The 13,289-nt window shown below is 52.8% G+C and overlaps 1 protein-coding gene across 4 annotated transcripts in view; it reads left to right on the top strand.

Annotated features, from left to right (window-relative positions):
- The window catches only part of RBM19 (RNA binding motif protein 19), a 132,083-nt gene that overhangs the window by 34,913 nt on the left and 83,881 nt on the right, over positions 1-13,289 (top strand). For all 4 annotated transcript variants that reach the window (XM_031442856.2, XM_031442852.2, XM_031442854.2 and 1 more), the window contains exons 20-21: positions 1,531-1,586; positions 2,806-2,922. In XM_031442856.2, the coding sequence (XP_031298716.2) occupies positions 1,531-1,586; positions 2,806-2,922 (173 nt within the window). The remainder of the gene's footprint in view (positions 1-1,530; positions 1,587-2,805; positions 2,923-13,289) is intronic.

Below are 13,289 nucleotides of genomic sequence, written 5' to 3'. Positions count from 1 at the left end.
GCCCTGCCTCAGCTTCAGACTGTGTCCTCAGCACCTTCCCTGAGCCTGCGTCCCTGGGCCCTTCAGTGGCAGGGGACAGGAAACAGTGCCTTCTCACAGGCCTCTTTCTTTCAAGAGACCTACTTGCTCCCTGTGGTCACTTGCCTGTCCCTTGTTCTGCAGGCAGGGTGCTCTAGAACTGGCTTCTAAACCCAGAGCCCATGGAAGGGCATCAGGGGATCCAGGAACCCGTTTAAACCATGTTCAGAATGGCACGTGTCTGTGTGCGCCATCCAGAGAGGGACTCGGGCTGCCTGGCCCAAGGCCAGGCAGCGGAAAGAGTTAAATAGGGCCACGCTAACAAGCCAGGATGTATCAGGCTGCACGCCCTCCCAGCTCCTCCTCCCTGGGGAGCCTGCCTTGTCCATGGGGACCCTCCAGGCGACTGAGTCTGTCTGGGTAGAGCTTCCTGGTCAAAGGAGAGGCCTTGGGAGTTACAGGACCTGTAACTGGACACTTAGCCAGTGTGATGGTTTTTGTAGAGTTTTGACGACCCTCGCCTTGGCCTGAGGCAACTCTAGGAAGGGCTGAATTGGGTTTGGGTGGGATGGTGGGGAGGTGACAGCCTCTTGGGGCCTCTGCTCTCCACCAGGGCTCGCAAACTCAGATCCCCTCAGGGGCCGGGCAGGCTGTGTAAGCCAGGGACGGGGCCATCCTCCCCCAGAACAGAACCTGGGTACCATGCTCTGCCTGAGGGGGCAGCCACTTTCTTGGCCTCAGCCACGTACTGCCTCACAGGAAGGTGCGCCCCAGTGATGCCAGATCTCCTTTTATTTGTTTCGTTTGTTGTTTTTCGAAGAGACACTGGAAATCCAATTTTGTTATTAGACGCCAGGTACCCATTTAACTGGGTTTCAGCTCTGCCCCTGCAGTGGGCTTTCTCTTTCATGTAACTCAGGGTTCGGTCAGATTCCACCTTGCACACGTAGAGTTCTGTGCCTCACTGCGTGCTTCCTTGTGCATGTTGCCTCAAAGAATTGTTCATACAGAGCTACGTGTGCCGCACCGTATTTTATGGAAGACTTAAGGGATTTTCAAGGGTAGTTTGGCTAATACGCCCGTTTTGCCTTAAGGGACCATGTTAGAGCTTAGCTTTGGATGCAGCGCCACTGTGGTTTAGAATTTTTTCTTCAAGAGCATACAATCTAAACCGAACTGTCTCTGCAAACCAGACCGAAGGGGCATACTTGGCCTGAAAATGATTATAAACAATGGAAAATTCTGTGCCCCTCGAATGGCTTAAAGGTCAAGGCCCACTCGTGGCTCGAGAGGACGTTGGAGGGCTGGGTCTCCGTAACCACCAGCTGCTGCCCGGGCTTGTCGTGAGCCCTTTCCGGGAAACGCTCTTCCCTGTCCTTGACTCCCGCGCACTTCTCCGCCTGGGAACACTCAGTCCCCCCACTGAAATTTCCTTTCCCCTCGCTCAGCTAAAGCCCGCTCCGAGTATTCCTAAGAGGATGGAGGGACAGGCCATGTCGTTTTGTCTCTTAGGGTCACGACGTGGACGGCCACAAGCTGGAAGTGAGGATCTCGGAACGAGCCACCAAGTGAGTCTTCACCGCCCTCTTCCCCTTGATCTGAGTGGGTCCTTTCTGCTCTGGCGCCCTGGAGGGTGTCTGGTGGCCCTTTGACGTCCTCCCCCACCCGACCCCCGCCTCACCGCTGGAGCCTTTTCCTATTTAAGGTGACGGCCCGCATGCCAGCTTTGACACCCATTTCCCTGATGAACAGGGACTGCACCAGTCCCTGGAGTAAACGTTTGACACACATTCGTTATAATAAAAGGAACACAGGCAGGACAAACAAGCAAAATCCACTTATCTCGGCGGCGTAGAAAAAGCCAGGGAGAGTTGCTAGTTGCTGGAGCTTGGGACGAACCAGAAGAGGCGGTAAAACCCGGCTGTTTCGCTGTAGAGGCTTTGTTTCTTGGAGGTGGACAGCAGTGCCCAGAGACGGCCTCCACTTAATTTAAAAGAGGTGCAGTAGGTGTTCGAGATGGAGACAGACTGTTGTGCCCAGTGACCAGTTTCTTAAAGTCATGCGGGGGTTTTTTGAGTTTTAGTCCAACTCCTAACGTCTTCACCCACTTGTACGTCGGATTGAACGAATGCACTGGGGGTGCTTTGAACAGTGCCCAGTGTCAGCTGTTACCAGATTGTCAACTCACAGCCATGCTCATGACCCTAGTGGGCTTTGATGGAGCAGACGGTTTCCCTGGAAGAGCAGGGGGACAGGTTCTGGAGGGCCTTGCAGCTCAGGTGGAGAGAGTTTCCTCCCCCATGCACTGCCCGTCTCCGTGGTTAGAAACTGCTCTAGGCCCCTGGGTGATGCGCTTTGGGTTAGTGATGAAATGTCTCTAGTGAGACCTTAGGACCAGCCAGAGTCTTCCTGGGCACCTGGAAAGAAAGAGGCAGAGGAGATGGGGTTTGGTAAAACTCTGGCCCCACCCTCATCTGAGTTCTCTAGTCCCTGAGTCTCTCAGATGAGGCAGCAGACACCCCAGGCTGAGATGTGGCGACTGGACGTCCACAGCTGTTCGGGGGAGGAGATAATGAAGCTGTGCAGTGCCTGGGGGAGGCCACCTTCCTCTCCTTTCATCTCAGCCTCGTCCCCACAGACTCCTTGAGCCCCTCACCTGGACAGAGGACATTGGTTCGGGGCAGTAGGGGGGTGGGTGGTGGGGAGAGGGGGGCGGTGGAGTCAGTGTAGGGCAGCAGCTGCTGACACCCCAAATAACCTGAGCCCTTTCCCTCCCCTCCCCTCCAGGCCAGCCCCGACATCCGCTCGGAAGAAACAGATCCCCAGAAAGCAGACAACCTCCAAGATCCTGGTGCGGAACATCCCCTTCCAGGCTGACAGCCGCGAGATCCGAGAGCTTTTCAGGTGAGAGGCGCTGGTTCAGTCCGCGGGACCCGTGTGTGGGCAGGAGCCTACTGGGCCCTCTGGTCCTCCATGGTTCCGCTGAAGGCCAGTGCGGTGGTCTCCAAAGGTCATCTCTGGCTCCCTTTGATTGATCTCCCTTCATCCCAGACCCTGCTCTCCAGAGCACTGGGCAGAAAGTGTCCAAACAGGGCGGTCAGTCTTCTCCATCCTCACTGGTGACCTCCGGGAGGGGCAGGAACCCAGGCGGCTGAAACCCAGCTCTGCCTGTGATCTGCCTGAAATCCTACCGCCCAAGTCATCTTTTGGTTTAAGCCCACAGTTCACCTACTCTGCACATTCCAGTCACCCAGTGACTTAGAAACACACCTTTGCTCAAGCTCAGCCCCAGAGAGTTGGATTTCATTGGTCGGGGGTGAAGCCCAGACGTTGATTTCTGGATCAGAGGTCCCCAGGGGAGTCTAATATCCAGCCAGGGCTGGGGACCTCTGGTCTACATCGCTGTGTGTGGAAAGCCCCTTTTGAAATACGGGGGAATCACCTGCCGAAATAACGCAGTCTGTCAGCAGCCGCTGGCACGGGAGTCAAGAACTCAGAGATCTCTCAGGGGCCAGGCAGGAAACGGGGCCTGGGAGACCTGGCTGCGAGGGGCAGACGAGCTGGAGGGCCAGCGGCGATGCTTGGCAGGGATGCAGAACAGTCTCGGGCACTTTGAAAGGGAAACTGGCAATCTGAACTCTTAGTGGGAGTAAGCTGGCAACTATTTCACTTTCTAAAAACACTTTGTGTGGGACAGAGTCTGTCTGTGGGCAAGACACAGGCAAGGGCCATGAGTTTGCAACCCCCCTTGCTGGTACGTTACACTGTTTGGTTTTTCAGGTAAGTTAGGTATCACCTCGTCCCAAGCCTTGGATGAAACACCTTTAGGCAGAGGGCATAAGGGGGAAGTGTTTAAAACCGAGGCGCTCTCCAGGCATGTGCTCAGTTGCACAGAGAAAAGGCCATCTCGCCCTCGGAACCTAAGGGCAGGTCACATCGGCCCCAGCCAAGCAGATGGGGGAAGCTTGGCTGCAGTCTATGACACTTGGGAACCTACAGCTGCTTGGCCTGCACAGGGGCGAGCGTGTAGGACTCCACGTTCTAGACCTCATTCATTTAACCTGCGTTTGTCCAGTTCTAGCGTGAAGACTGGGAGAGTTAAGTCCTGGTTAGAATTACCAGCCAGCATCTCGCCAGGTTGTAGGTGCAAACTATAAGCCTTATATTTTGGACTCTAGAAAGTGCATCTTATTTTTGTGTGAAATCTACCTTCTTTGCTCTTACTCCATGGTTTAAAGAATGGGGAGCCTCTTGGGTGATTTGCTTTAAAAATCCCTGTCCTCCTGGCCTCTGTTCTAAATCATACGCTGGCGTACGGTTCATTAATAGACATGAGTAGCCCGGTGCTGATGCTAAGGCACTGACCCTCCCTGTTTCTTAAGCTATGGTCCCCAGGTCCCCTGCTTGGTAGCAACAGCCTGATACGATGGGGTCACAACCTGGGGGGCTGCTTCCCATATCCTAGCGTCTGGGGAGATCAGTCGCAAGGAGCGAGGTCGCCATCACGAGATGGCGCATGTCCCTGTATCCCAGCCTCACGTGACTGCTCGTTTCCACGTGCTTCTGTGATGTAAAGAGTCCAGGTTAAGAAGTGCCAGGTCAGAATGGGATTGTTCCGAACAGCACGTGCCTGTCAGGGAACAGCATCCCGCCGAAACAACAATTTCACTTGGTTCCGCAGCGTGTTGCGGGTGACACTTATCCAGGGAAACAAAAGACCGCGACTGAAGCGGAAAGGGGCTCCGTCTGATCTCACGTTTTATGTTTATTTTGAGAAGACAGGGAATCAGTGTCCCGCAAACATCATTACGCACAGTCTCCTCTCCCTGCTGTTGGTCTGGTGGTGGTTTTCATCAACCCCTGGAAACCAGAGCCTTCTTGGAACCTCGCTTTGTTGTGTTCCGACGCGGGGTTTGAGGCAGTTCCTGGCGCGGGCAGCAGGGGCCACTGTGAGCCCACTCAGGGAAGCCGGGCTGGTCCTGGAAACCACAGTCCTGGTTTCAGACAAAGCCAGTGGCCAGCAAAGGTCAGAGCTGGGGGAAGATGCCAGGGTTTAGGGGAACCAGTTCGGTCCTTGGTGCCAGGCAGGTTTTGCGGGCCTGTCCTATCAGCTGTAATCAAGATCACAGCTCCCCTTACGGGACGCTCACTGTGTGTTGGGCTCCGCTGTGTGCCTTCCTGTGCTGTGTCTCTTCCTGTGCTGTGTCTCTGTAAAAGCACACAGCAGTGCCACGGAGGAGGGATTCTGTTGTCCTTTCTGTACCCCGCAGGATCCTGGAGACCTGGGGGGATGAAGTTTCTGGTCCAAGACCACACAGCAGAACCAGAATTGGGGTGTCAGTGGTCTGGCCCAGTGCCCTGGCTTAGAACCACTCCTCTCTGTTGCCTGTTGGCCTTCTCTTGGGTCTAGAAGGAGCCAAGACTCCAGCCCCTTAAACCCAGCTCCGGCGTGTGCCAAGAGGCCCTGCAGATCTTTGTCTCTGCAGGATGGTCCTCTGGGACAAACTGAGGCTCACCCTTTAGAAAAATCAGAGTGGACTCAGCAGTGGATTGGGAGGTGGCAGTCCTTCCCTGCCACCCTCTTTCTGGGCCTCAGCTTCCACTTGTATAAAATGATAGTCGTACCACTAACGATCCGGGTGCTGAGAACTTTGACGATGATGCTGTAGTTTTAAATGCCAGTGTTTATCATTAAATAGATTTTTCAAGCCCAGCCTCCGTGCCAGGCTCTGTGGGCTGAAGTTCTCTGCGTTCTCACAGCCCCCAGAGAGTTGTCATCATCTCCAATTCCCAGGGAAGGAACCAGCCCAAATTCCTACCCACTGGGTCATCAGACAGCCCCGGCTGGCACCCAGCTCCCCCACCGTGCGGCTGCCTCCAGGGCTGTTAAAAGGATTACGTGAGATCAGGGAGGAGCCCAGGAGACAGCGGGGTGGGCGGGGCTTCCTGGAGGTGAGAGGGCGCTCCCCTGAGGCCAGGGATCAGTGTCACTGTTAGGCCTACCCCCCTCCCCCACTTGCTACCCTAAAGGGCCTCAGGTCACCTGAGAAGCAGGCACTGCCACTGATTTAGTGCCTCCCTGCTCACCACCTCCCCCAACTTAGACCAAAGGTTTCAAAGCAGCAGGTGGATGTGGCCCCGGTCGTGGGGTGCATTGGTATCCCATATTTACCAAGCACAGGGTTTCACTTCTGACCCTCAAAAAAATAAAATCAAAAGATCCGATTCCGTCAGGCCTGGGTTCCTGTGTGGCCTTGAAGCAGCCACTCACTTTGGACAGGGCACTTGCCCTTGGACTGTCCACCCGGCCCACTTCTCTCTTCCTTACCCAGCAGCCCGGTAGACACAGAGTTTATGATTCCTGCCTGAGACTCACAGCATATGTGGGGACTAGACAGCCCCTCCCTGGCTCTGTCCCCCTCCTCTGACTTCACTTGCAAGTGCCCCCGAGTAATGTATCAGCATTCAGTCATCCTGCCTCTCTAAAGGCTGGCCTCAATTTGCAGAAGGTCCACAGCACAGAGGCATCATCTTTAGGTGACGGTGATGGTGTAGCTGACGTCTACAGTGCAGGGAGAGTAAGGGCGTGCAGCCTGGGTTCATACCCTAGTTCCATTGCTTCCTGGCTGTGTGACCTTGGGCAAGTCACTTACCCTCTCTGGGCCTCAGTTTCCTCATCTGGAAAACAAGCATAGACCTCCAAACAACATACACTCTCAGAAGGCAATTATAAGGGTTAGTTTCCTGAGCAGGGCCTGGCCCAGCGTGAGCAGAGCTCCGCTGGCTCACTCCCGACCCCGAGCCAGGGTAGCTTGGCCTGTCCTCTTGTCCAGCAGCCCCCAGTACCGTTCCAGCCAGCCAGCCTCACAGCTCTGCTTAGAGTGCTGTCCACGTGGTGGTTTCCCTCCTCACCACCCCTAGACTGTAAGCTTGGACACAGTGGTTCACCGCTGTGGCCACAGGCCCCTGGCACATAGCTGGTTCTCAGTAAATGTTTGCCGAGCACATAGATTTAACTGTGCCCAGCCTTCCTCCATGGAATCTGATGAAGACGGGGCAAGTGAGACAGTGAGGTTAAAGAGTTTGCTCAAGGTCACACAGCTCTGTCGCAGCACCGCAGGTCTCTGTGACTCTGGAAACCCCCCGCCCTGAACTGTCCCCCAAGGTCAGGGGTGTCAGGTGGGAGCTGCTGGCAGATTGGCTACTGCCTCGGGCAGGCCAGGGCCTTAGGCAGCGGGCTACAGATGGAGAGCTTTTCATCTGAGCCTGTTTTTTCCCTTCCTCAGAGGTGTGAACCACCTGCCAGGGGCGTGAATGGGTGAGCTCACGACAGGTGTCTGGAGGCCCTAATTACGCGGCTGGCATCTCCTGTCCCCAGCACACCTGTTGTATCCGCTTTGTGGGCAGCGTCCATCCATCCCAGCCTCCTTTCCTCCTCATTTTCTCTCGGTGACCGTGACCATGACCGTGGAGGGAGGGCTGAGGACAGCTTGCCTGCCGAGTTCCTCTCACACACTGCCCCGTCGTCCCCCTTGCCCGGGCCTGGGACCACTGCCCCTTTAACTCCTGGCTGTCAGCACTGCTTTTCCAAAAACTGAGCCCTATAATCTGCTCTCCACAGAGGCCCGGGATGCAGGGAGCCACGTCCCTTCTCACCAGGGAGAAACTCTGCCAAAAACCAGGCTTGGGCAGCTCAAGGGAGCCAGCCTGGACCATTCCGGGGGTGGGAGGGGGTGAGGGGGAGAGAAATGTCAGCCAAGTTCTGGAAAGTGGGGTGAGGTGAGGAGGGTGTGTTTGTCCTCAGGGGCCCCTCCCCACCACAGGGCGTGTCCTGCCAAGTGCACCCCGACTCCCTCCCCACCCCTGCGGGGCAACCTTAGAAACAGGACACCACACCCATCAGTCAAAACCGGCAGTTGTCTGTGACTACAGCCGCAGAGTTGGGTAGTTGTGACAGAGACCACAGGATCCACAAGCTTATAAAATACTGACCATCTGGCCCTTTATGGGGAAAATTTGCCGACCCCTGGACTAAAGTAAACCCAAATCCTGCTGGGGAGATGGACACACCCCAAGGGGTTTGAGTTCTGTCTTCTAGTTTTAATTACACACATAAGGGTTTTTTTTCCCTTCCCCCTTTTATAAAACATATGAGCATTACAAGTAAAGCTATAGCCCTGTTTATCCCATTGAAGGCAAGACGGGAGGTCTCAGCTCAGAGAACTGCTGTGTTCATTTCTGCAGCCCACATCCCCACTCTGACCCCGTTTTCTCACCGGGGTGTCCCTGCTCCTCTGGCTTTGCTGAGGTTTTCTATTTGTTTGTCTTGTTGTAGGACTGTTTTTTAAGAGCAGTTTTAGGTTTACAGCAAAATTGAGAGGAAGATACAGAGACTTCTCACACACACCCCTCCCCCGTCCGGACACAGCCTCCCCCACCGTCAGCTTCCCCACCGGAGTGGGACGTGTGTTGGAATCAATGAACCTATGTTGATGCCTGATTATCACCCAGAGTCTAGAGTTTACATTAACTGAACTCTTGGTGTTGGACTTTCTGTGGGTTTGGACAAACATACAGTGACGTGTGTTCATCACCGTAGTGGTTTCATTGTCCTGAGAACCTGTTCATCCTCCTCTCCCGCTGGCTGAGGTTTTAAAGGATGGAATGAGTGTATTCATTCATTCATTCATTCATTCATTATACACTGAGCTCTGAGCATCAGTCATTGGATTTGGTGGTGTCTGGTGATCATATAATGGTACCATCTTGTGATTCTAACATGCGCTTCCCTGATGGCTAAGGAAATCAGATGGTTTTTTCATATGTGTATGAGGATTTGGGTTAACTCTTGTGGAAAGCCTATTTCAATCTTCTGCGCAATTTTTTTTTAAGCTGGGTTGTCTGAATTTTTTTCTAATTCTCTTAATTACTTATTGTGTAATTTTATATATTCTGGATTCAAGTGCTTTGGTGGATGTATGATTTCATCCCCCCCCCCCATTCTGTGGGTGGCTTAATGGTGCCCTCTTAGTGGTGTCCTTGGATGAACTGAAGCTCTTAGTTTTAATGTTGCCAATTTGTGATTTTTTTTTTCCTTCTTGGTTAGAACTTTCTGTGTCCTATTTAAGAAATTGTTGCCTCCTCCAAGTTCATGAAGACAGTCTCCTAGGTCTTCCTCTCAAATCTTTGACCTTTCACATTTAGGTATGCAATCCATCTGGAATTGATTTTTGTGTATGGCGTGAGGTAGAGATCAAGGAACATTTTTTCCCCCACATGGATATACTGTTGGCCTGACATCATTTATTGCGAAGACCATTCTTTCCCCTCTGCTGTGCAGTATTGATTTTGTCATAAATCAGGTGACTTGTATGCAAGGGTCTGTTCTTGGACTCTCTAATCTGTTCCATGGGGCTATTTGTCTACCCTTGTGCCAATACTCACTGTCTTAATTACTGTGGCTTTGTAATGTGGTGTCTTTGTTCTTTGAGACCGCCTTGGCCGTTCCCGGCCCTGTACTTTTCAGGCCTTTGGGTTTCATTCCACAGCAGCGGGAGGTTCTGAGCAGAGGGAGTGGTGGGATCTGACTTATTTGTAAAAGATCTCATGAGGAGACCCGGGAGGAGGTGTTTGCAGTCACCAGGACCGTAGGTGATGGTGGCTCAGACCAAGTGTCAGCCGTGGAAGTGGGGCACCCGGTCGGTTTGCAGGTGCACTTTCAGAGTTGTGCTGATGGCTATAATGAGGACTGTGATGCTGACAGGAATCAAGGATGACCTATATTTAGGTCCTAAGAAACAAGCGGGGTGATGTGGGGGCAGGGCAGTCTGAGGGAGGCATCAGCCGGCTCCCTGCACGCGCTCACCCTTCCCTCGCCCACAACGCATCACCCTTAACAGGGGCCACAGGGGCAGTGCCAGAGTAGTGCTTCTCAGTCAGTCCATCCCCTGGTGTGTGTGTGTTTGGGGTTCCAGTGAGCGTTCCTCTCGGGAGCATCGCTGGTTCAGCTGTAGCATCCACGTTGCCATATCAGGATTCCTCAGGGACACGTTCTCCGTCGTGGGAGGGGGCGCTGCTGACCATACTCCTAGGTTTGCACAGCCCTTACCACCAGGTCCTGCCGGGGCCGTAGTGCCTTTGTGCTGGTGACTTCACTTGTTCCTTCCCCATGAGCCCGGGGAACTGCCGCTTACGAGGCAGGTGGCTGCCCAGCCGTCACACCCCGAGCCAGTGGCAGAGTCAGATACAGGCTCCCAGTCAGTCTCTTTCTCTGCTCCCTTTCCCGTTACAGATTCAAGGGATGGAGACATGCCTTTCTAATCCTCTCGTGTACCCATGTAGCACATGTCTATTAAGCCCTTATAACACAGCCGCCTTCCGCAGTCATCACCTGAGACTTTACGAGTCTGCAATGCTTATCACGGCCAATCCACAAACACTTCACACATGCTTACTGTGAGCTGAGAACTGTGCGGGTTTCAAAGAGCCCGCTTCTGCCCCCAGGATCGCTCCATCCTAAGGAAGTGAGGGGCCCACCTGGGGAGACAATTACAGTTATAAGGTGGTAAGAAAAAAATACCAAGGAATCAATTCTTCCACTAAGGGACGGTCCCAAAGACAGAATGCAGGGGTTCTTGCCCAGCCTCTTCTGATTTGGGGAAAAGATCTGCAGTTCTGAATGGGAAAGAGATCAGGCTTCACATTCTCTAGCTGGAGAGTGCAGTTCACAGGAATTGTTTCCGCCGCCCCCTGGCATGGCCACCTCTCGGATCTGGCTCTCAGTGCCGGGCCCCTTGGTTTAGAAGGGAGGGGCGTGAACTAACCAGACTCCGTCAGATTGGAGGAGACCGCGGGGCTGCGACTCGCAGCAGATGTCACTGGGAATCGGATTTCTGCTCAGAGGACAAACAAGCAGATACACACACCTGTCAGAATGGCTAAAAGAAAAAATAAGAGGAACACAAAAAGCTGACGAGGACCCGGAGAAACTGGATCCCTGACGCGTTGCTGGTGGGAATGTAAAATGGTCCGGCTACTCTGGAAAAGGATGTGGGCGGTTTCGGACAAAACTCAGCAGGCACTTAGCACGTGACCCAGCAGTTGCAAACCTGGGCATCTGTAGCAGAGAAGCGGAGATGTGTGTTCCTACAAAAACCTACCCACGTCCTCCCGCTGGTGAGTGGATAAACCAAATGTGGTCTATTCATACCCTGAAATGTTATTCTGCCGTAAATAGAAAGGATGGACTGAAGGCAGCTACGCTACAGATGAGCCCCGAAAACGTTGTGTTAAGTGAAAGAAGCCAGACACAAAAGACCACATATCCTATGATTTCATTTGTGTGAAGTATCTAGAATAGTCGAATGTAGACAGAAAGTAAATTGCTGGTTGTTTAGGGATGGGGAAAGGGTTGGGGATGATTGCTAAAGGATGTGAAAGCTGATGAAATTTTCTGAAATGGCTGTGGTGGTGGTCGCCCAACTCTGGGAATACCCTAAGAACTATTGAACTGTACACTTTGAATGGGCGGCTTGTATGGTGCATGAGTGGCATCTCGATAAAGCTGTTGGGAGGAAGAGAGGAAGGAGGTAGCCCACAGGCGAGCAGGCTGCTTTGTTCATAGGGTCCTTGTGTGGGCACATAGACATGCAGGCTGTGGTACGTCCACACTACCACGACTCAGCGATAAGAAGGAACAAAGCATCGATGGACGCAACAGCCTGGATGAATCTCTAGAGGATTATCTAAGTGGGAAAAGCTACTCCCCAGAGGTTACAGTCTGCGTTTCCGCTTATAGAACACTCTTCACATGACAAAATTAGATGGAGAGGAGATTAGTGGTTGCCCCGGAGTAGGAAGGCGAGAAGGGAGGGAGGTGTGGCTGTGAAGAGTATCCTGTGATGAAACCATTCTGTCTTGACTGTGGTGGTCACACGGGTCGACATGTGATAAAACTGCATGGGGCTAAATACACACACATACACACACAAATACATATAAAACTGGTGGCATCTGAATAGGGTCAGGGATTGTGTGACTGTCCGTTTTTCTGGTTGTGATCTGTACTGTCCTTTTGCAAGATGTTCCCGCTGGGGGAAACCAGGTGAAGGGTATATAGGATCTCACTGATTATTTCTTACAACTGCATGGGCGACTGTGATTATCTTAAAAAGTATTTTAAAAATGAATATCCCAGTCCATAATGGATTGGAGAAGGCCACACCCTGCAGTAGTGAGTTGCCCACTCCAAGAGGTAAGCAAGCAAAGGCTAAGGCAGCTGTTTGTTAAAGATTCTATAAAAAGATTTCTGATGGAATGTGAGGCCAGGCTCACTCCCTTCAAGACACTCCGCCCTCTGAAGTATGTCAGCAGTAGAGTCCAGGGGGCCAAAGAAAGGAGAATCCTCTGGGCTTTGGGGTCAGCCGAAGGGGGTCTGATTCAATGATCAGAAGGATGTTAACACTCAGCAGACTCACAGTTAATACCCAGGCTGGAGGGCAAATGGGGGAAGAGAAATTATCCCAACTTGTATAAGGAGCATGCTCTCTTTATTACTTAAACCTGGGCTAATTGAACCCCAGGAAGTGGAAAGACTGCCCCAGTAAGTATATTTCCTCTCCTAAGATCTATTTCTTATTGTATAGGTTTATGCACGAACCCGGTGCTATAGAAAATTTATTAAGCCTCAGTTTTTCACGGTGTGAGAAAAGGCCAGTTACATGTTTCAGCACCCTTTCCAGAGAGCTTGGGCGCCCGTGGGTCACTTCTTAGGCTCCTGTCCTAAGGATCTTCAGACCTCCAGATCCTCAGTCCCGCAGGCCGGGCACAAAGCCCCATCTCTCAGGGTGGGTCTTCCCACGCTTAAGATCCTGGGACCACAGCCCTGAGGGAGCTAGCAGGGATGTGTGCTAGCTGATACTTTATTTAAAAGGCCTGCTTTGTGGAAAATCCATTCTAAGCCTTTTGCTTCTCTTTTTTAATGATCCTGCTCCCTGCCTACCAATATGTCCACCCGGGGATGGTCAGAGGCTGTAAAATTTACTGCCGCCCAAACTGGGACAAAGCAGCACTTGCCCAGATGAGATACTCCGGTTACCCGAGTCCTTTCAGTGCTGTCCTTGTCCCCCAGTCATCAGAAACTGGCTGTCAGCTTGGAAAGGAGCCAGTGTGATTTTTCCAAGTGGGAAGAACACCGGCCAGGGAGTCAGGAGACCTGAATTCTGGCCCAGCTCTGCCTCGCACTGGCTACGTGACCTTGGGCAGTCGCGTGA

The sequence above is a fragment of the Camelus dromedarius genome, chromosome 31, assembly GCF_036321535.1.
Source record: "Camelus dromedarius isolate mCamDro1 chromosome 31, mCamDro1.pat, whole genome shotgun sequence".
Lineage (NCBI taxonomy): Eukaryota > Metazoa > Chordata > Mammalia > Artiodactyla > Camelidae > Camelus > Camelus dromedarius.
The sequence above is the reverse complement of the archived record's forward strand: the minus strand, read 5'-3'. Positions and strand labels throughout refer to the sequence as shown.